The 21,185-nt window shown below is 43.4% G+C and overlaps 1 protein-coding gene across 1 annotated transcript in view; it reads left to right on the top strand.

The window, feature by feature from the left end:
- The window catches only part of LOC121383904, a 180,777-nt gene that overhangs the window by 30,474 nt on the left and 129,118 nt on the right, over window positions 1–21,185 (top strand). Inside the window, exons 5-6 of the mRNA XM_041514002.1 lie at window positions 7,083–7,229; window positions 18,402–18,557. Of these exons, the coding sequence (XP_041369936.1) occupies window positions 7,083–7,229; window positions 18,402–18,557 (303 nt within the window). The remainder of the gene's footprint in view (window positions 1–7,082; window positions 7,230–18,401; window positions 18,558–21,185) is intronic.

Below are 21,185 nucleotides of genomic sequence, written 5' to 3'. Positions count from 1 at the left end.
GTGTCGGCTTTGTATTTGTGTTATGGTTGGTTTTTCTTTCTTTTCACAGATTGAAAAATTACTATTATCATATCTGATAATGTTCAGCGACTAGTTCGAGCGTGTTTACGCTGCAAGAAGTTAGTGCCGGCGGCGACCCACACGACTTATGTCCAGGTTGTCGTGTTCCGTGTGGCCTCACTTCTAGATGCGACCTTTGTTCCGGCTTGTCTGATGTCGAGTTCGCGGCTTACCTGAAGGTGGTGTCAGCGAGGACCAAGAAGGTGGAATCTTCGCCTTCGATTGCTGACTCCGTGGCGGAAGTGTTATGTTCAATTCTACCGACCATGCTGGAAGAAACAATGGCGTCAATGGCGACCTTACCCAAACCGGCAGGGTTCGGGGTCAGGTCCGGTTCCAGTCCCCTCTTCAGGGGGTGCGGCTTCTTCAGCTCCACCGATACCTAAGACTTCGGATGACAGGCCTGTGGTCTCTACGCAGCCCTCTAAGAAGCCGGCTCATTCAGATAGACGCTCCACGGATTCCAAGGCTCACCGATCTTTGGCGGGGAAGTCCTCTTTGGCGCATCGGAGCCGGGACCGTAGCCGTTCCACATGACCTGTATGGCTCCCTACGGGTTCCACAGATCATCAGCGCCAACCTTCAGTTGATGTGGCTTCCAAGGCCTCCGAGGGCTAGACGGGACCATCCACGGTCCGGTTTAACCGGCGGCTTCCATTACGGTACATCGATTGGCCTGTGCTCGAGTTCTACGAGATTTTGGTGATGAAGCGCCTGCGGCATCTGTCATTGAAGAGCCCGACTCTACGGACCATATGACTATGAGGGATTGCTTGGCGGCCGTCTACGACATGTTGCCGTCCTTGCGACATCCAACGACGATGTGGTCATCCGTTCCTTGGTATCCACATGGGACCGCCCACGGTCCGGTTCTCCGGTATCTCCATCGGGCCACGACCAGAGCGACTGGCCTGTTCACGGGTGCTACGTGACTTTCTGATGATGTATCGGTTCTTGCGGTGCTGGAAGATCTGGATGCGGCGGACCACCTGTCACTGAGGGATTGTCTGGCTGTCATATCTGATATGCTACCGCCGCTGGCCCATCCACCGGTTTCAGCCAAGAAGGGTCCGGTTTCGATGATCGCCATGGAGGTTCCACCGGCAGATGTCGGCATTCGATCGTTGGCTGCCACAGGCCCCCGTCGGTTTACACGGCTACCAGTAACCGGCCCGTGCGGATCGTTGTTCCAGCAAGCAGACGGAGCCCTGTAACGAACTGGAAAATTGCGTCATCGGCTCACCGTTCGGTACCGGGACCGTCCACGGTCTGTGTTTCCAATTGCAGCCAGTACATTGGATCGAAGTGCCTGTGCCAGGTTACTGTCCGATTTTCCAGATGATGCGTCGGCACCTTCCGTTATAGAAGATCCGGACGCAGTGACCCACATGGCTGTGACTGATTGTCTCGCTGCGGTGTATATGCTTTCGTCACTGCACAGTCCACTGGCACCATTCTAGAAGGTTTCCGTTTGAGGACTGATCTGATGTCGAGGTTTACTTGAGTAGACTTCGTTTGTGCCGTTCCCCATTCGTCACAACGTATCCCGTCTTCAACCTATCCTTCAACGGTGTGGTGCCGGCCTTGGATGACGCTGTTTCCGGCGGGACCAGACGTCTTCCTAGAACTTACAGATTGGCACGTCATGTCGATGGCTTCAGTTCAGCGTACATGTTTGTACATGCTGTCCTATTTGATGTTTTCCTGGCGACCATAACTCCTCATGTGCAGGATGCCAGAGGATATGCCTTGTTCTAGCCGTCGACTTTGATGTTGGTCTACCTTATATCTTCCGTGACGTCAATGTGCACTACGATTGCACACTATCGTCAACCGACTTGCCTGAAACGATCCATTCTCGACTTTCAGCACAAGCCGGTAATCTTGGCAGACCTGTGGTCTACATACGGCTCTTTGCCGTGAAGGGGTTCGACGTTACAAACGTTCCGGGTTGGTGACGAAGACAGTCTACTGGTCCGGTCACTTGTGTTGAGATCCCGTGCACCGATATTCTCTTGTTCGAGGAAGGTTCAGCGACATTTGGCAGATCGTTCTCTATATCCGGTGGCAATGCAAGACAGTCGCTACTTCCGCTGGTTCCGGAAGTTATCCAGTTGCCATCACGTGGTATGGGGGTTTTACCGTCACCGTTTTCTTATGGTTCATTGCGGCTTATCAACTCACTGACGTTCACTGTTGTTACCGCCAGAGTTCGTGACCGATGCTGTCTAGATGGTCTCTGCTGCTGTTTCGCACCGGGTGGTGTGACGGCCGTGGATTTTAGCCGGTTGCTGTTTTGCGTTGCTTCACTTCCAGGTATATCGGGCATGTAGCGTAACGAGTTGCTATGCTGTCTTGGCTCTTGCCTGTATCACGGGGTCGCTGTTTCCGATGTCTTGATTCCTGAATCTATTATTGTTTCATGAAGTATCATTGCAAGAGTAATTTTGACGTCGGCGCAACATTTTATGCTTAGAGGTCACGGTATCCAGTTTGTTTCTGAATCCATGCATTCAGTACAATAACGCAGATTTGCTGATCCGGTTACCAGTCGCCTTGCAGTCCAGTCCCTGTTGGTGGCTGTGGTTTCCAGATGAAGCCGATCTACACATCAATCTGTTGGAGATGTTGGCAGTTACGTCATCCTTCATTGGCGAGAGATGCTGTCAGGCGCCTCTCTCATGGTAGCTACAGACAGTACCACCGCGGTGGCTTATATCAACCGTCAGGGCGGAACCCACTCCAGCAGTCTGCTACAGTTGACTTATCGTCTCTACAAGCTGGTTGACTAGATTCTGTTGCAACTTCGGGCTTGCCATATTCCAGGGGTTTCCAATGTACTAGTCGACACACTGTCTCGGCCATCGTCTCCACAGCCGACGGAATGGATGATCCATCCCGAAGCGTTTCGATGGGTGTGCGACAGACAGACACCAAACATCGATCTCTTTGCCACACGATTCAACCATCAGCTGAGGGTTTACGTGTCTCCGGTGCTGGATCCCGAAGCTCTGGATCTCGACGCCTTGGCCATCAGCTGGGAACAAGTGGACGCGTACGCTTTTCCTCCACCAATCCTCCTTCCAAGGGTGCTTCAGAGGTTTCAGCTGTACCATTGTCGCCTGTTACTCATTGCTCCAATGTGGCCATTCAGGATATGGTATCCAGATCTAATATGTTATGCCGATCCACATCCTTTACCGCTGCCAGACTGGGATCATCTGTTGCTGCATCCCACGTCAAGACTATACCATCCACGTCCGCAGTTGTTCCAACTGCACGCGTGGACTTTATCTCCAAGAGTTTGAGAAAGAAAGGTTTTTCTTCACAGTCTATGGCGGCCATTTTGAAAGCGCACATATCATCTACTACTGCGGCTTACAACGTCAGATGGCTTTGCTTTCACCGATGGTGTGTCCGGCAAAAACTCAAACCTCAGACGATCCAGATACTTCGTCTTGCTGGGTTTTTTTGCTGTATCTGCGGACCACTTTATGATTAAAGGGGTCTACCATCGCTGGGTACGTTTCGGTCATCGCTACTGTTCGTGATGTCGCTACTGGAACGAAGTTATCGTGTATTCCTGAGATCCATAAGATGATCAAAGGGTTTCGCCTTGATAATCAAGTACACCGGTTTCGGCCACCAAGATGGGACCTGAATCTGGTGTTATGAGCGTTATCGACCGCACCTTATGAGCCGATCGAATCCTCTTCCCTGCAAGACTTGACGCGGAAGACGGTGTTTTTACTCGGTTTTGCCACGGCTGCCCGTGTCTCAGAACTCCATGCTCTTGATGTAGACTTGGTACGTTTTCACCGAGATCGGCGTGCAGTCAACTTGGGGTTACTTATGAACTTTGTTGCAAAGAATCAGTTACCAGACCAAGCGCCTCGTTCGTATGTTGTGCAGGCCCTCTCCTCTATCGTTGGTCCAGCGGACGTTGAGGACTTGGCGTTGTGCCCTGTCAGAGCCCTGCACCAGTACATCGAGAGGACCAGATCTTTTCGACAACATCGCAAAAGACTTTTCCTTTCCTGTAACCAGAGTCGGTTGAGTAATATTACCAAAAACACGGTGGCCACCTGGATCCGGTCTTCTATCCTGACCGCCTATCAGAAGGAGGGTTTACCTGCTCCATCTGCTTCTAATCCGCAATTACTCCGTGCCTTGGCTGCCACGATGTCCCTGCACTGCAACACACCCATTCAGCACATTATCACTGGTTGTTTCTGGGCTATGGACTCTTCGCCAACTATTATCTGATGGATATCTCCACAGAAGACGTTGAGGGGTTCCATCATCTGGGTCCGGTTGTTGCTGCACAGACTCTGTTGAATACAAGCCGTCCTCGTCGCCGTTGATGTCTGTCTGATTCTGGGCTGCATACCGAGATGTCCATCGAATCGACAGGTGAGGATTGCTTAGACTTTTGTTCTTTTGCACAGTTCACGTACTGGTGCCGGAACTTTTGTCTCGATAACCTTTACCCTGCACTGCATGTGGTTATTTGTTGTCGTTATTGAACTAACAGTTCTTTGGTGTACTAGACAGAAAACACTTGGGGGTCTTGTTCTGTTCAATGTTCTGACGGATGCACCTCATTAGGTTGTCGCTTGTTATTACAAAAATAACACTTCAATACGTGAGGGTTACCTAACACCTGCATCCCTGGTGGCTACGACTTCCCACCCTGTCAGAACCAGCATGAGATGTGGCAGCCACCTCCTGGTCCTTTGTTCTGGGAGCCGTACCTGCCACTGCTGACGGATGCCACCATTCTGGTTGTTGTTACTAACATCACCTGCATTGGTCTGTGATGGGCATCCCTAGGAGGAGGGCTTACCAGGGTTGGCCTCATTCTTCCACTAGTCGGCCTCTTTCCGGTTTGGGGAGTTATCACAAGCATCTACGGATCTCGGCACCCACCACCATCTGTTGAATGCTGCCCTTGTTTGAGGACAGGTAATGTACATAGAAATGGAGAAAACTTGGAGTGTTTTCTCTTTTATAGATACATTACCTGTCTTCAAGATTTCATCCCGCCCGGGCCTCCCCGCTTCCTGTTCTCCGTGCGATGCGCTCAGGGAAAAAGAAGGAAGTTACAGTCATGTGACCGGAACTAGAGAGCAGTATGCAGTAGAAGAATTTAGGCCATCCCATTGGCTGTTGGGATGTTCGGACCAGACCACTTGCGTGGGGGGGAGGTGCCCTTGTTTGAGGACAGGTAATGTATCTATAAAAGAGAAAACACTCCAAGTTTTCTCCAGATCGTTATGGATCAGTCTAATATAAAAGTCATAAAGTAGAAGTTTAATGTTAGTTAAACAGTTTGTAGGAAATACATTGTCAATTTGTCTCCTTTTACTGTGAGCGTGACCTTTGATCTTGTAACCCCGAAAGAAAGCAAAATATGGATCTGCTTAGCATAATGGCCATGATGTAGAAGTTTCAGGTCAATTTCTTGAACGGTTCCAAAAGAAATACATTGACAATTGATTCTTTCTATTCATTGTGACCTTGACCTTAAAAGCAAAATATAGATCAGTGTTGCATAGTAGAATTTTTAGGTAAGATTGTTTAACAATTTTGTAAGAAGTTTTCTCAGAAATGCCCAACAATTGTTTCTTTTTTTTTAGAAATGTCCAACAATTGCCTCTTGTATGTGACCTTGACCTTTGACCTGATAATGTATGACCTACAAAGTAATTAGTTTGCCTAATTTAAGTTCATAAGTTAGAAGTTTAAGGTGAATTAAGTAAACGGTTCCATATGAAATACATTGACAATTGATTCTTTCTATTCATTGTGACATTGACATTGGACCTGGTGACCCCAAATGCAAAATATAGATAGGTGATGCATAATAGAAGTTTTAGGTCGGTTTGTTTAACAATTTTTGTAAGATGTTTTGTAAGAAATAACCAACAGTTGTGTCTTTTTTGTTAGAAATGCCCAATAATTGCCTCTTTTTTTAATGTGACCTTGACCTTTGACCTGATAATCTATGACCTACAAAGATGTTTGAAGAAATTTCTTAAATGATTTAGTATGTAATCCAATAGAAACTACTGTTTTCATTATTAACTATGTACATGACCTTTGACCTCAGGGCCTTAATATTAATCAGATGCATTCTTGTTGTATAAGGGTTTGTTTAACAGACAGAGGATTATAATAACACTATTCAATGATTTTGGTAAAAGTAAACCTGCTTCAATTTCACAGACTTTAAAAATTATAAACATATTAATTTAAAGGACATTTAATATTCTTAAGGTGTGTGTAACTTGAAGAATAATTAACAAAAAATGTAGCAATAGTAACACTTTTAAAACTGTAGTTGATGCCGAAAATTATGATGAAACAAAACTGATAGTATACTAATCATTTCATACCATTTTTTTATCAAATAAAGGTGTTTTCTAGGGGAAAAATGCATTAAAATCATAAATATAGTTAATAAATAAAGATATAGTTATATATTACAAGAACTTTATTAACTTAACATTTGTTTTTATTAAGAACAAATCTTTTGAACTTTGTACTTGCCATGGTAACATAAATAAAATAATTTATTTTAAAATATTGTAGTAAAGTAGCCAGTCCATTATAGAATACGTGTGTATATTTTCATTTCAATATGCCAAAAATTAAGAGAGATATCATTAAAAATGTATGATAGGTCAAATTCTTGATATTTTTTAAAAACAATGCAGCCTAATAAGGGTTAAAAAACAAATGGGAAGCAAACAGCTCCTTGTCAGATCGATTGTCAGACAGCATATTGGGCATTTTTAGCAGCATAATTTGCCACCAACCTCCCGCCAATTTCGAGCCTTGAACATTGTTTGAACATGTTTAGACAAATTTTCTTTAGGTTAGCAAATTGAATTGCTACACGGTAAACACATCTTAAACATGGTAATTCTTGATAAAGCTTTATTCGGCACATACATCACAAAATACATTCACCCTATTTGAATTTCATTTAATTTGTGTGGGTTTTTTTTCATTTGCAGGTGAAAAACGGAAGTATAGAAATAAATGTCATATTAAAAAGGATGGTTGCGAACACAGATGTACAGACATAGGTCTTTTTGGATACATTTGCCATTGTGAACATAACGAAGTACTATGGATTGATGGATTACATTGTGTACAGCAAGGTATTGTGTTATAGTCTTCAGATATATATCGGTGATATGGTTTAAAAAGAAACTTAAAATATGCTTAAGACCATGATGAAAGTTGTCACTTTGACAAACATGGATCTAAATCTACTTCACTCTATACTTGGTCCTCAGTAACTGATAACACCTTTCACCTAAATCTACTTCAGTCTATACTTGGTCCTCGGTAACGGATAACACCTTTCACCAAAATCTACTTCAGTCTATACTTGGTCCTCGGTAACAGATAACACCTTTCACCTAAATCTACTTCACTCTATACTTGGTACTCAGTATCTGATAACACCTTTCACCTAAATCTACTTCACTCTATACTTGGTCCTCAGTAACCGATAACACCTTTCACCAAAATCTACTTCAGTCTATACTTGGTCCTCGGTAACCAATAACACCTTTCACCTAAATCTACTTCAGTCTATACTGTGTCCTCGGTAACAGATAACACCTTTCACCTAAATCTACTTCACTCTATACTTGGTCCTCAGTAACCGATAACACCTTTCACCAAAATCTACATCAGTCTATACTTGGTCCTCGGTAACCAATAACACCTTTCACCTAAATCTACTTCAGTCTATACTTGGCCCTCAGTAACCGATGACACCTTTCACCTAAATCTACTTCACTCTATACTTGGCCCTCAGTAACCGATAACACCTTTCACCTAAATCTACTTCACTCTATACTTGGTCCTCACTAAACGATAACACCTTTCACCTGAATCTACTTCACTCTATACTTGGTCCTCAGTAACCGATAACACTTTTCACCTGAACCTAACAACAAAGTGTTTTACAAACTACAGTAAACATTCCCAAAGTCCCCCAAAACAATGATGGGTTATCATTGTTATGACTTACTTTTAGTACTAATAATCTATAACCTAGATACTTGCAAGAGGTACCATGTTGGTTCAAGACTGTAAATCATGGGAGAAGGGAGCAAATGGGACAGCTTGCCTTTATTTGGGGGCAAGTTACTGTAGAATATCGCTCTTTGATGGGTTGTATTATGGTATGGTGTTGTCTGTCTGACCATGAAGTGTTTGTTTCCAGAGAATATCTTTGTTATCATTTCAAATAGGATCTTCACACCTAACATGCATGTACAACTTGGGAATGCAGTGTGTAGTGTACCATAACTAGGTCTATATGACCTACCTTTCATACATTACTGCACATTAAAGGAAATTCTTGTCCAGGCCATATGGGATCATCATGATGGTGTGTTGAATACCCTAACTAGGACACCACGACCTACTTTTGTTAGGTGTATCAGGTACCTCACAGTACTCTTGTTATAGGAGTAACCATGTATAGAGATAAAAACAATAAAAATGTGGTTCTGGCGCCAAAAAATAGTTTCACTTCACACAAGGATCAAGTCTTAATAATAAATTGATGGTGCTGTATTACTTAGACATATATTATCATTAGCATCACTGTCGGGCTCACATGTATGGGGCTAAACATTTGTGTGAATTTCTGAATGTGATTCATGCCAGGATTTGCACGAGCAATAAACATCATAATCTATTGGGATACGCTTAAAATAATTCGAACTGTTACAAAACAAGAACTAATAATGAAAAAATGATCTGTTTCTCAAGCTTCAGTGAGAACTAGCTTCTAAAGTGTAGCATGTAGTCGGTTATGTAGTAGGTTATCAAGACCGGTCTGGACTCAAGCTTCTGAAGTGTAGGATGTAGTGGGTTATCAAGACCGGTCTGGCCTCAAGATTCTAAAGTGTAGCATGTAGTGGGTTATGTAGTGGGTTATAAAGACCGGTCTGGCCTCAAGCTTCTACAGTGTAGCATGTAGTGGGTTATGTAGTGGGTTACCAAGACCAGTCTGGCCTCAAGCTTCTGCAGTGTAGCATGTAGTGGGTTATGATGTAGGTTATTAAGACTGGTCTGGCCTCAAGCTTCTAAAGTGTAGCATGTGGTGGGTTATGATGTGGGTTATCAAGACCGGTCTGGCCTCAAGCTTCTACAGTGTAGCATGTAGTGGGTTATGATGTGGGTTATCAAGACCGGTCTGGCCTCAAGCGTCTAAAGTGTAGCATGTAGTGGGTTATCAAGACCGGTCTGGCCTCAAGCTTCTACAGTGTAGCATGTAGTGGGTTATGTAGTGGGTTACCAAGACCAGACTGGCCTCAAGCTTCTGCAGTGTAGCATGTAGTGGGTTATAAAGACCGGTCTGGCCTCAAGCTTCTAAAGTATAGCATGTAGTGGGTTATCAAGACCGGTCTGGCCTCAAGATTCTAAAGTGTAGCATGTAGTCGGTTATTAAGACCGGTCTGGCCTCAAGCTTCTGAAGTGTAGGATGTAGTGGGTTATGTAGTGGGTTATCAAGACCAGTCTGGCCTCAAGCTTCTAAAGTGTAGCATGTAGTGGGTTATGTAATGGGTTATCAAGACCAGTCTGGACTCGAGCTTCTGCAGTGTAGCATGTAGTGGGTTATAAAGACCGGTCTGGCCTCAAGCTTCTACAGTGTAGCATGTAGTGGGTTATGTAGTGGCTTATCAAGACCAGTCTGGCCTCAAGCTTCTAAAGTGTAGGATGTAGTGGGTGATCAAGACTGGTCTGGCCTCAAGATTCTAAAGTGTAGTATGTAGTGGTTTATAATGTGGGTTATGAGACCGGTCTGGCCTCAAGATTCTAAAGTGTAGGATGTAGTGGGTTATCAAGACCGGTCTGGCCTCAATCTTCTAAAGTGTAGCATGTAGTGGGTTATGTAGTGGGTTATCAAGACCAGTCTGTCCTCAAGCTTCTAAAGTGTAGCATGTAGTGGATTATCAAGACCGGTCTGGCCTCAAGATTCTAGTGTAGCATGTAGTGGGTTATCAAAACCGGTCTGGCCTCAAGCTTCTAAAGTGTAGCTTGTAGTGGGTTATGTAATTGGTGATCAAGACCGGTCTGGCCTCAAGCTTCTAAAGTGTAACATGTAGTGGGTTGCGATGTGGGTTATGAAGACCAGTCTTGCCTCAGGCTTCTAAAGTGTAGCATGTAGTGGGTTATCAAGACCGGTCTGGCCTCAAGATTCTACAGTATAGGATGTAGTCGGTTATTAAGACCGGTCTGGCCTCAAGGTTCTAAAGTGTAGCATGTAGTGGGTTATGTAGTGGGTTATCAAGACCGGTCTGGAGTCAAGCTTCTAAAGTGTAGTATGTAGTGGGTTATGTAGTGGGTTATCAAGACCGGTCTGGCCTCAAGCTTCTGCAGTGTAGCATGTAGTGGGTTATAAAGACCGGTCTGGCCTCAAGCTTCTACAGTGTAGCATGTAGTGGGTTATGTAGTGGGTTACCAAGACCAGTCTGGCCTCAAGCTTCTCCAGTGTAGCATGTAGTGGGTTATGATGTAGGTTATTAAGACTGGTCTGGCCTCAAGCTTCTAAAGTGTAGCATGTGGTGGGTTATGATGTGGGTTATGAAGACCGGTCTGGCCTCAAGCTTCTACAGTGTAGCATGTAGTGGGTTATGATGTGGGTTATCAAGACCGGTCTGGCCTCAAGCTTCTACAGTGTAGCATGTAGTGGGTTATGTAGTGGCTTATCAAGACCAGTCTGGCCTCAAGCTTCTAAAGTGTAGGATGTAGTGGGTGATCAAGACTGGTCTGGCCTCAAGATTCTAAAGTGTAGTATGTAGTGGTTTATAATGTGGGTTATGAGACCGGTCTGGCCTCAAGATTCTAAAGTGTAGGATGTAGTGGGTTATCAAGACCGGTCTGGCCTCAATCTTCTAAAGTGTAGTATGTAGTGGGTTATGTAGTGGGTTATCAAGACCGGTCTGGCCTCAAGCTTCTGCAGTGTAGCATGTAGTGGGTTATAAAGACCGGTCTGGCCTCAAGCTTCTACAGTGTAGCATGTAGTGGGTTATGTAGTGGGTTACCAAGACCAGTCTGGCCTCAAGCTTCTCCAGTGTAGCATGTAGTGGGTTATGATGTAGGTTATTAAGACTGGTCTGGCCTCAAGCTTCTAAAGTGTAGCATGTGGTGGGTTATGATGTGGGTTATCAAGACCGGTCTGGCCTCAAGCTTCTACAGTGTAGCATGTAGTGGGTTATGATGTGGGTTATCAAGACCGGTCTGGCCTCAAGCTTCTACAGTGTAGCATGTAGTGGGTTATGTAGTGGCTTATCAAGACCAGTCTGGCCTCAAGCTTCTAAAGTGTAGGATGTAGTGGGTGATCAAGACTGGTCTGGCCTCAAGATTCTAAAGTGTAGTATGTAGTGGTTTATAATGTGGGTTATGAGACCGGTCTGGCCTCAAGATTCTAAAGTGTAGGATGTAGTGGGTTATCAAGACCGGTCTGGCCTCAATCTTCTAAAGTGTAGCATGTAGTGGGTTATGTAGTGGGTTATCAAGACCAGTCTGTCCTCAAGCTTCTAAAGTGTAGCATGTAGTGGATTATCAAGACCGGTCTGGCCTCAAGATTCTAGTGTAGCATGTAGTGGGTTATCAAAACCGGTCTGGCCTCAAGCTTCTAAAGTGTAGCTTGTAGTGGGTTATGTAGTTGGTTATCAAGACCGGTCTGGCCTCAAGCTTCTAAAGTGTAACATGTAGTGGGTTGCGATGTGGGTTATGAAGACCAGTCTTGCCTCAGGCTTCTAAAGTGTAGCATGTAGTGGGTTATCAAGACCGGTCTGGCCTCAAGATTCTACAGTATAGGATGTAGTCGGTTATTAAGACCGGTCTGGCCTCAAGGTTCTAAAGTGTAGCATGTAGTGGGTTATGTAGTGGGTTATCAAGACCGGTCTGGCCTCAAGCTTCTAAAGTGTAGCATGTAGTGGGTTATAAAGACCGGTCTGGCCTCAAGCTTCTCCAGTGTAGCATGTAGTGGGTTATGATGTAGGTTATTAAGACTGGTCTGGCCTCAAGCTTCTAAAGTGTAGCATGTGGTGGGTTATGATGTGGGTTATCAAGACCGGTCTGGCCTCAAGCTTCTACAGTGTAGCATGTAGTGGGTTATGATGTGGGTTATCAAGACCGGTCTGGCCTCCAGCTTCTACAGTGTAGCATGTAGTGGGTTATGTAGTGGCTTATCAAGACCAGTCTGGCCTCAAGCTTCTAAAGTGTAGGATGTAGTGGGTGATCAAGACTGGTCTGGCCTCAAGATTCTAAAGTGTAGCATGTAGTGGGTTATCAAGACCGGTCTGGCCTCAAGCTTCTAAAGTGTAGCATGTAGTGGGTTATGTAGTGGGATATCAAGACCAGTCTGGCCTCAAGTTTCTCAAGTGTAGCATGTAGTGGGTTATGATGTGGGTTATCAAGACCGGTCTGGCCTCAAGCTTCTAAAGTGTAGCATGTAGTGTGTTATCAGGACCAGTCTGGCCTCAGGCTTCTAACATGTAGCATGTTGTTGTTTATGTAGTGGGTTATCAAGACCAGTCTGGCCTCAAGCTTCTAAAGTGTAGCATGTAGTGGGTTATCAAGACTGGTCTGGCCTCAAGATTCTAAAGTGTAGCATGTAGTGGGTTATGATGTGGTTTATCAAGACCGGTCTGGCCTCAAGGTTGTAAAGCGTAGCATGTAGTCGGTTATGTAGTAGGTTATCAAGACCGGTCTGGACTCAAGCTTCTGAAGTGTAGGATGTAGTGGGTTATGCAGTGGGTTATCAAGACCAGTCTGGCCTCAAGCTTCTAAAGTGTAGCATGTAGTGGGTTATGTAATGGGTTATCAAGACCAGTCTGGACTCAAGCTTCTGCAGTGTAGCATGTAGTGGGTTATAAAGACCGGTTTGGCCTCAAGCTTCTACAGTGTAGCATGTAGTGGGTTATGTAGTGGGTTACCAAGACCAGTCTGGTCTCAAGCTTCTAAAGTGTAGCATGTAGTGGGTTATGATGTGGGTTATCAAGACCAGTCTGACCTCAAGCTTCTAAAGTGTAGCATGTAGTGGGTTATGAAGACCGGTCTGGCCTCAAGATTTTAAAGTGTAGCATGTAGTGGTTTATAATGTGGGTTATCAAGACCAGTCTGGCCTCAAGCTTCTAAAGTGTAGCATGTAGTGGATTATGTAGTGGGTTATCAAGACCGGTCTGGCCTCAAGCTTCTACAGTGTAGCATGTAGTGGGTTATGATGTGGGTTATCAAGACCGGTCTGGCCTCAAGCTTCTAAAGTGTAGCATGTAGTGGGTTATCAAGACCGGTCTAGCCTCAAGGTTCTAAAGTGTAGCATGTAGTGGGTTATGTAGTTGGTTATGAAGATCGGTCTGGCTTCAAGATTCTAAAGTGTAGCATGTAGTGGGTTATGATGTGGGTTATCAAGACTGGTCTGGCCTCAAGCTTCTAAAGTGTAGCATGTAGTGGGTTATGAAGACCGGTCTATCCTCAAGATTTTAAAGTGTAGCATGTAGTGGTTTATAATGTGGGTTATCAAGACCAGTCTGGCCTCAAGCTTCTAAAGTGTAGCATGTAGTGGATTATGTAGTGGGTTATCAAGACCGGTCTGGCCTCAAGCTTCTACAGTGTAGCATGTAGTGTGTTATGATGTGGGTTATCAAGACCGGTCTGGCCTCAAGCTTCTAAAGTGTAGCATGTAGTGGGTTATAAAGACCGGTCTGGCCTCAAGCTTCTAAAGTATAGCATGTAGTGGGTTATCAAGACCGGTCTGGCCTCAAGATTCTAAAGTGTAGCATGTAGTCGGTTATTAAGACCGGTCTGGCCTCAAGCTTCTGAAGTGTAGGATGTAGTGGGTTATGTAGTGGGTTATCAAGACCAGTCTGGCCTCAAGCTTCTAAAGTGTAGCATGTAGTGGGTTATGTAATGGGTTATCAAGACCAGTCTGGACTCGAGCTTCTGCAGTGTAGCATGTAGTGGGTTATAAAGACCGGTCTGGCCTCAAGCTTCTACAGTGTAGCATGTAGTGGGTTATGTAGTGGCTTATCAAGACCAGTCTGGCCTCAAGCTTCTAAAGTGTAGGATGTAGTGGGTGATCAAGACTGGTCTGGCCTCAAGATTCTAAAGTGTAGTATGTAGTGGTTTATAATGTGGGTTATGAGACCGGTCTGGCCTCAAGATTCTAAAGTGTAGGATGTAGTGGGTTATCAAGACCGGTCTGGCCTCAATCTTCTAAAGTGTAGCATGTAGTGGGTTATGTAGTGGGTTATCAAGACCAGTCTGTCCTCAAGCTTCTAAAGTGTAGCATGTAGTGGATTATCAAGACCGGTCTGGCCTCAAGATTCTAGTGTAGCATGTAGTGGGTTATCAAAACCGGTCTGGCCTCAAGCTTCTAAAGTGTAGCTTGTAGTGGGTTATGTAATTGGTGATCAAGACCGGTCTGGCCTCAAGCTTCTAAAGTGTAACATGTAGTGGGTTGCGATGTGGGTTATGAAGACCAGTCTTGCCTCAGGCTTCTAAAGTGTAGCATGTAGTGGGTTATCAAGACCGGTCTGGCCTCAAGATTCTACAGTATAGGATGTAGTCGGTTATTAAGACCGGTCTGGCCTCAAGGTTCTAAAGTGTAGCATGTAGTGGGTTATGTAGTGGGTTATCAAGACCGGTCTGGAGTCAAGCTTCTAAAGTGTAGTATGTAGTGGGTTATGTAGTGGGTTATCAAGACCGGTCTGGCCTCAAGCTTCTGCAGTGTAGCATGTAGTGGGTTATAAAGACCGGTCTGGCCTCAAGCTTCTACAGTGTAGCATGTAGTGGGTTATGTAGTGGGTTACCAAGACCAGTCTGGCCTCAAGCTTCTCCAGTGTAGCATGTAGTGGGTTATGATGTAGGTTATTAAGACTGGTCTGGCCTCAAGCTTCTAAAGTGTAGCATGTGGTGGGTTATGATGTGGGTTATGAAGACCGGTCTGGCCTCAAGCTTCTACAGTGTAGCATGTAGTGGGTTATGATGTGGGTTATCAAGACCGGTCTGGCCTCAAGCTTCTACAGTGTAGCATGTAGTGGGTTATGTAGTGGCTTATCAAGACCAGTCTGGCCTCAAGCTTCTAAAGTGTAGGATGTAGTGGGTGATCAAGACTGGTCTGGCCTCAAGATTCTAAAGTGTAGTATGTAGTGGTTTATAATGTGGGTTATGAGACCGGTCTGGCCTCAAGATTCTAAAGTGTAGGATGTAGTGGGTTATCAAGACCGGTCTGGCCTCAATCTTCTAAAGTGTAGTATGTAGTGGGTTATGTAGTGGGTTATCAAGACCGGTCTGGCCTCAAGCTTCTGCAGTGTAGCATGTAGTGGGTTATAAAGACCGGTCTGGCCTCAAGCTTCTACAGTGTAGCATGTAGTGGGTTATGTAGTGGGTTACCAAGACCAGTCTGGCCTCAAGCTTCTCCAGTGTAGCATGTAGTGGGTTATGATGTAGGTTATTAAGACTGGTCTGGCCTCAAGCTTCTAAAGTGTAGCATGTGGTGGGTTATGATGTGGGTTATCAAGACCGGTCTGGCCTCAAGCTTCTACAGTGTAGCATGTAGTGGGTTATGATGTGGGTTATCAAGACCGGTCTGGCCTCAAGCTTCTACAGTGTAGCATGTAGTGGGTTATGTAGTGGCTTATCAAGACCAGTCTGGCCTCAAGCTTCTAAAGTGTAGGATGTAGTGGGTGATCAAGACTGGTCTGGCCTCAAGATTCTAAAGTGTAGTATGTAGTGGTTTATAATGTGGGTTATGAGACCGGTCTGGCCTCAAGATTCTAAAGTGTAGGATGTAGTGGGTTATCAAGACCGGTCTGGCCTCAATCTTCTAAAGTGTAGCATGTAGTGGGTTATGTAGTGGGTTATCAAGACCAGTCTGTCCTCAAGCTTCTAAAGTGTAGCATGTAGTGGATTATCAAGACCGGTCTGGCCTCAAGATTCTAGTGTAGCATGTAGTGGGTTATCAAAACCGGTCTGGCCTCAAGCTTCTAAAGTGTAGCTTGTAGTGGGTTATGTAGTTGGTTATCAAGACCGGTCTGGCCTCAAGCTTCTAAAGTGTAACATGTAGTGGGTTGCGATGTGGGTTATGAAGACCAGTCTTGCCTCAGGCTTCTAAAGTGTAGCATGTAGTGGGTTATCAAGACCGGTCTGGCCTCAAGATTCTACAGTATAGGATGTAGTCGGTTATTAAGACCGGTCTGGCCTCAAGGTTCTAAAGTGTAGCATGTAGTGGGTTATGTAGTGGGTTATCAAGACCGGTCTGGCCTCAAGCTTCTAAAGTGTAGCATGTAGTGGGTTATAAAGACCGGTCTGGCCTCAAGCTTCTCCAGTGTAGCATGTAGTGGGTTATGATGTAGGTTATTAAGACTGGTCTGGCCTCAAGCTTCTAAAGTGTAGCATGTGGTGGGTTATGATGTGGGTTATCAAGACCGGTCTGGCCTCAAGCTTCTACAGTGTAGCATGTAGTGGGTTATGATGTGGGTTATCAAGACCGGTCTGGCCTCAAGCTTCTACAGTGTAGCATGTAGTGGGTTATGTAGTGGCTTATCAAGACCAGTCTGGCCTCAAGCTTCTAAAGTGTAGGATGTAGTGGGTGATCAAGACTGGTCTGGCCTCAAGATTCTAAAGTGTAGCATGTAGTGGGTTATGTAGTGGGTTACCAAGACGAGTCTGGCGTCAAGCTTCTAAAGTGTAGCATGTAGTGGGTTATAAAGACCGGTCTGGCCTCAAGATTCTAAAGTGTAGCATGTAGTGGGTTATCAAGACTGGTCTGGCCTCAAGCTTCTAAAGTGTAGCATGTAGTGGGTTATGTTGTGGGATATCAAGACCAGTCTGGCCTCAAGTTTCTCAAGTGTAGCAATACTAGCATGTAGTGGGTTATGATGTGGGTTATCAAGACCGGTCTGGCCTCAAGCTTCTAAAGTGTAGCTTGTAGTGTGTTATCAGGACCAGTCTGGCCTCAGGCTTCTAACGTGTAGCATGTTGTGGTTTATGTAGTGGGTTATCAAGACCAGTCTGGCCTCAAGCTTCTAAAGTGTAGCATGTAGTGGGTTATCAAGGCTGGTCTGGCCTCAAGATTCTAAAGTGTAGCATGTAGTGGGTTATGATGTGGTTTATCAAGACCGGTCTGGCCTGAAGCTTCTACAGTGTAGCATGTAATGGGTTATGTAGTGGGTTACCAAGACGAGTCTGGCCTCAAGCTTCTAAAGTGTAGGATGTAGTGGGTTATTAAGACCGGTCTGGCCTGAAGATTCTAAAGTGTAGCATGTAATGGGTTATCAAGACCGGTCTGGCCTCAAGCTTCTAAAGTGTAGCATGTAGTGGGTTATGTAGTGGGTTATCAAGACCAGTCTGGCCTCAAGCTTCTAAAGTGCAGCATTTTGTCTCATATCAAATCGACCTTAATTAGTACTACTAGTTTGTCCCTATCTGGATTATTTCGCCACCAAATACTTATTTTATATTGACGATATTACTAAACCATTTAACAAAAATACAATTTAATTCATGAAAATATGAACTTAAAAGATGAAAAACATGTTTTACAAAATGCAGAACTCGTTTAGCAGTAAAGTTAATAATGACAACATTTAAGAAATATTTCATTATAAATTAGAGAAAAGCTTGCCAGATGGTGTGTAAAAAATTCACACTTGGTAAACACAAGTCGTCAGTATTGAAATGTGTCAACAAGGTTTTTAGGGTGAATAGGAAATATTTGGTAGGAAAAATTGGTAGGAACCTGCTGGTTTGGGGAGAAATATCTGGTATATGGCTTTTCCAAACGCCTCCTACCAAAATCATGCATGGTGGACGCTGAGTGGATGGCAGCGTTAGGGTGGATAGTTATATCGCATTTATCAAGTTGTCAGTGCCAATACTTTTGAATTGCCCGTGACTGTCTGAGTGTCGTAAAGTTTTGTTTTATGATTTTCTTGGTTGCTCGTCAGGCAAGTGTTGGACAAAGAATGGTTGCCAGCAGCATATTTTGGTTGTCCCGGGTGTGCAGACAACCGATTTGTGCACCACTGACTGAATGTTGGCTTATAATTGTACCTATGGATCTTCATCACATTGCATGTGAAAAAATTAAAAAGTTATTAAATTAAAATTTTGATTGCATTTTGCTTAATGAAATTTATTTTAAAATTGTATTGATTCTTTTTTGTTTAGACATATATTGAAATGTTGAATAAGTTTATGGTAGGGAAGACATTTAATTGCATGGAATTCTTATTCATTTATCACATAATTACCGTACATCTGTTTTAAGGTTTATTTCTTGGCCTTTCTTTCAGATCTTAGTGTGAGTTTCCATTCGAAGGAAAGAAATGATGTGTCTAAAGCACAAGAGATTTGTTCAGCTTCTCAATCAAAGTTAGCTACTATTTTTGATAAATGGGAGAATCATAATGTGGTGAAACAGATGAAGAACTCTAAATATTCTTTTATAGGTAATTTTCAGAAGTCACTCCAAAAATCCTCTCTTTCTGTCACCAATCTATTTTCACATTACAATCAGACCTCTTTACAACGACTGTCATTGCAATGACATTTACATCATCTAACATGGAAACAATTTATACAGCATAAAATTGCATGCTTTCAAATGAAATTCACCATCTGAAAGCTACAGTGAAAATTTGGAAGAAACCAAAGAGAAATGGTTAATTACGTAGGAGATAAACATATTCAGGATTTCATTTTTAAGGCAGGTTATTTAACAGTCTCCACAAAATAATAAAGATGTCTTTTTTTTCTCTGTTTTTTTTTTAATTAATGAGATTGTAAAATTGAAATGGAAATCTTTTCATTGGTTAATTCTGAAACTTAGTACCTGTATTCTACAGTGATTCTCTGGAGATACCTTCACAAACTAATAGATAAAATTAACATATCTACTTTTATTATAGATTATTTTATTTTATTTCTTTAATGTTAATACTTTAACATAACTGTCCAGCCATTCAAATATAATTTTCTTTCAGTCATACTCCATCTGCTCTGATGGTTCGAAACCAGTGGACTTTGATCCATTACCTGCTGTAATGAGATGGAACAGCAGCAGTGTTTGTTCAAGGAGACCAGATACCTCATAATCTCTCTCCACCAAAGTTGTCTTTAAGGACACCACAAAAAAATTAAAATACTGTTTTGTTTAATGACACCACTACAATACTTTGATTTATTGATGAATTACCAATTTAACAGAATTACAGATAAAAAGTTTTTTTCTGGTTAAATTGACTTCCTAAAAAAGACTGCCTTGGTGCCCTTTGAAAATGTATGAACGTAGCCTTTGTGCCTTTTAGGTTAGCCTTGGTGCCCTTCATTTCCTAGATTTTTAAAGGCTATTATAGCCTGCCCTTTTAACACTGAATTTCGAGGCCTGTCATTGTGATAGATAATTAGCTAAATCTTCCCTTGTATGAGGGCACTGTCCTTCCAGGATGATGTCAGCTCATTGTGATAGATCATTAGGTAAATCTTCCCTTGTACAAGGGCACCGTCATTCCAACATGATCAGCTCATTGTGATAGATCATTAGCTAAATCTTCCCTTGTACGAGGGCACCGTCCTTCCAACATGATTAGTTCATTGTTATAGATCATTAGCTAAATCTTCCCTTGTACAAGGGCATTGTCCTTCCAGCATGTTGTCAGCTCATTGTCATAGATCATTAGCTAAATCTTCCCTTGTACGAGGGCACAGTCTTTCCAACATATCAGCTCATTGTGATAGATCATTAGCTAAATCTTCCCTTGTTAGAGGGCACCGTTCATGCAACATGATATCAGCTCATTGTGATAGATCATTAGCTAAATCTTCCCTTGTACGAGGGCACAGTCCTTCCAAAATGATATCAGGTCATTGTGATAGATCATTAGCTAAATCTTCCCTTGTACGAGGGTACCGTCCTTCCAACATGATATCAGCTCATTGTAGTAGATCATTAGCTAAATCTTCCCTTGTACGAGGGCACCGTCCTTCCAACATGATATCAGCTCATTGTAGTTGATCATCAGCTAAATCTTCCGTTGTACGAGTGCACCGTCCTTCCAACATGATCAGCTCATTGTAGTAGATCATTAGCTAAATCTTCCCTTGTCCGAGGGCACCGTCCTTCCAACATCATGTCAGCTCATTGTGATAGATCATTAGCTAAATCTTCCCTTGTACGAGGGCACCGTCCTTCCAACATGATGTCAGGTCGTTGTGATAGATCATTAGCTAAATCTTCCCTTGTACAAGGGCACCGTCCATCCAACATGATGTCAGCTCATTATGATAGATCATTAGCTAAATCTTCCCTTGTACGAGGGCACCGTCCTTCCAACATGGTGTCAGGTCATTGTGATAGATCATTAGCAAAATCTTCCCTTGTACGAGGGCACCGTCCATCCATCATGATCAGTTCATTGTGATAGATCATTAGCTAAATCTTCACTTGTACGAGGGCACCGTCATTCCAACATAATCGGCTCATTGTGATAGATCATTAGCTAAATCTTCCCTTGTACGAGGGCACCGTCCATCCATCATGATCAGTTCATTGTGAATCTTCCCTTGTACGGGGGCACCTTAGAATGATTTTTCAACATGTAATCTATATACAGTATATTTCCTACTTTGATCGGTACTTTATTGAACGATCTTAGCCATGTGTAAAGTTTATACTTAAAACAGCAGCAGACACACAGAGCAAAATTTCAATGTTTGCACACCAGTTCTCAAACAACAGCGTTTTGTAACAAATCGCGGGAGCGTACTTGATCATGTGTATGAGTCGATTATTAGATTATTTCCGGTGCTACTATTTTTATGCGCAATTTTCTGTAAAATATGTCACAAACATTTCCGTAATGAACATTTCTATTTCAAAAAGTAATCTAATGTACAGTGTGGACGGTGTTATAAACGTTTAAATGAAGGTAATCTAATGGACAGTGTGGACGGTGTTATAAACGTTTAAATGAAGGTAATCTAATGGACAGTGTGGACGGTGTTATAAACGTTTAAATGAAGGTAATCTAATGTACAGTGTGGACGGTGTTATAAACGGTGTGGACGGTGTTATAAAC

Source organism: Gigantopelta aegis, chromosome 10, assembly GCF_016097555.1.
Source record: "Gigantopelta aegis isolate Gae_Host chromosome 10, Gae_host_genome, whole genome shotgun sequence".
NCBI classification, from domain to species: domain Eukaryota; kingdom Metazoa; phylum Mollusca; class Gastropoda; order Neomphalida; family Peltospiridae; genus Gigantopelta; species Gigantopelta aegis.
Note: the sequence above shows the minus strand (reverse complement) of the source record. Positions and strands in the feature narration are given on the sequence as shown.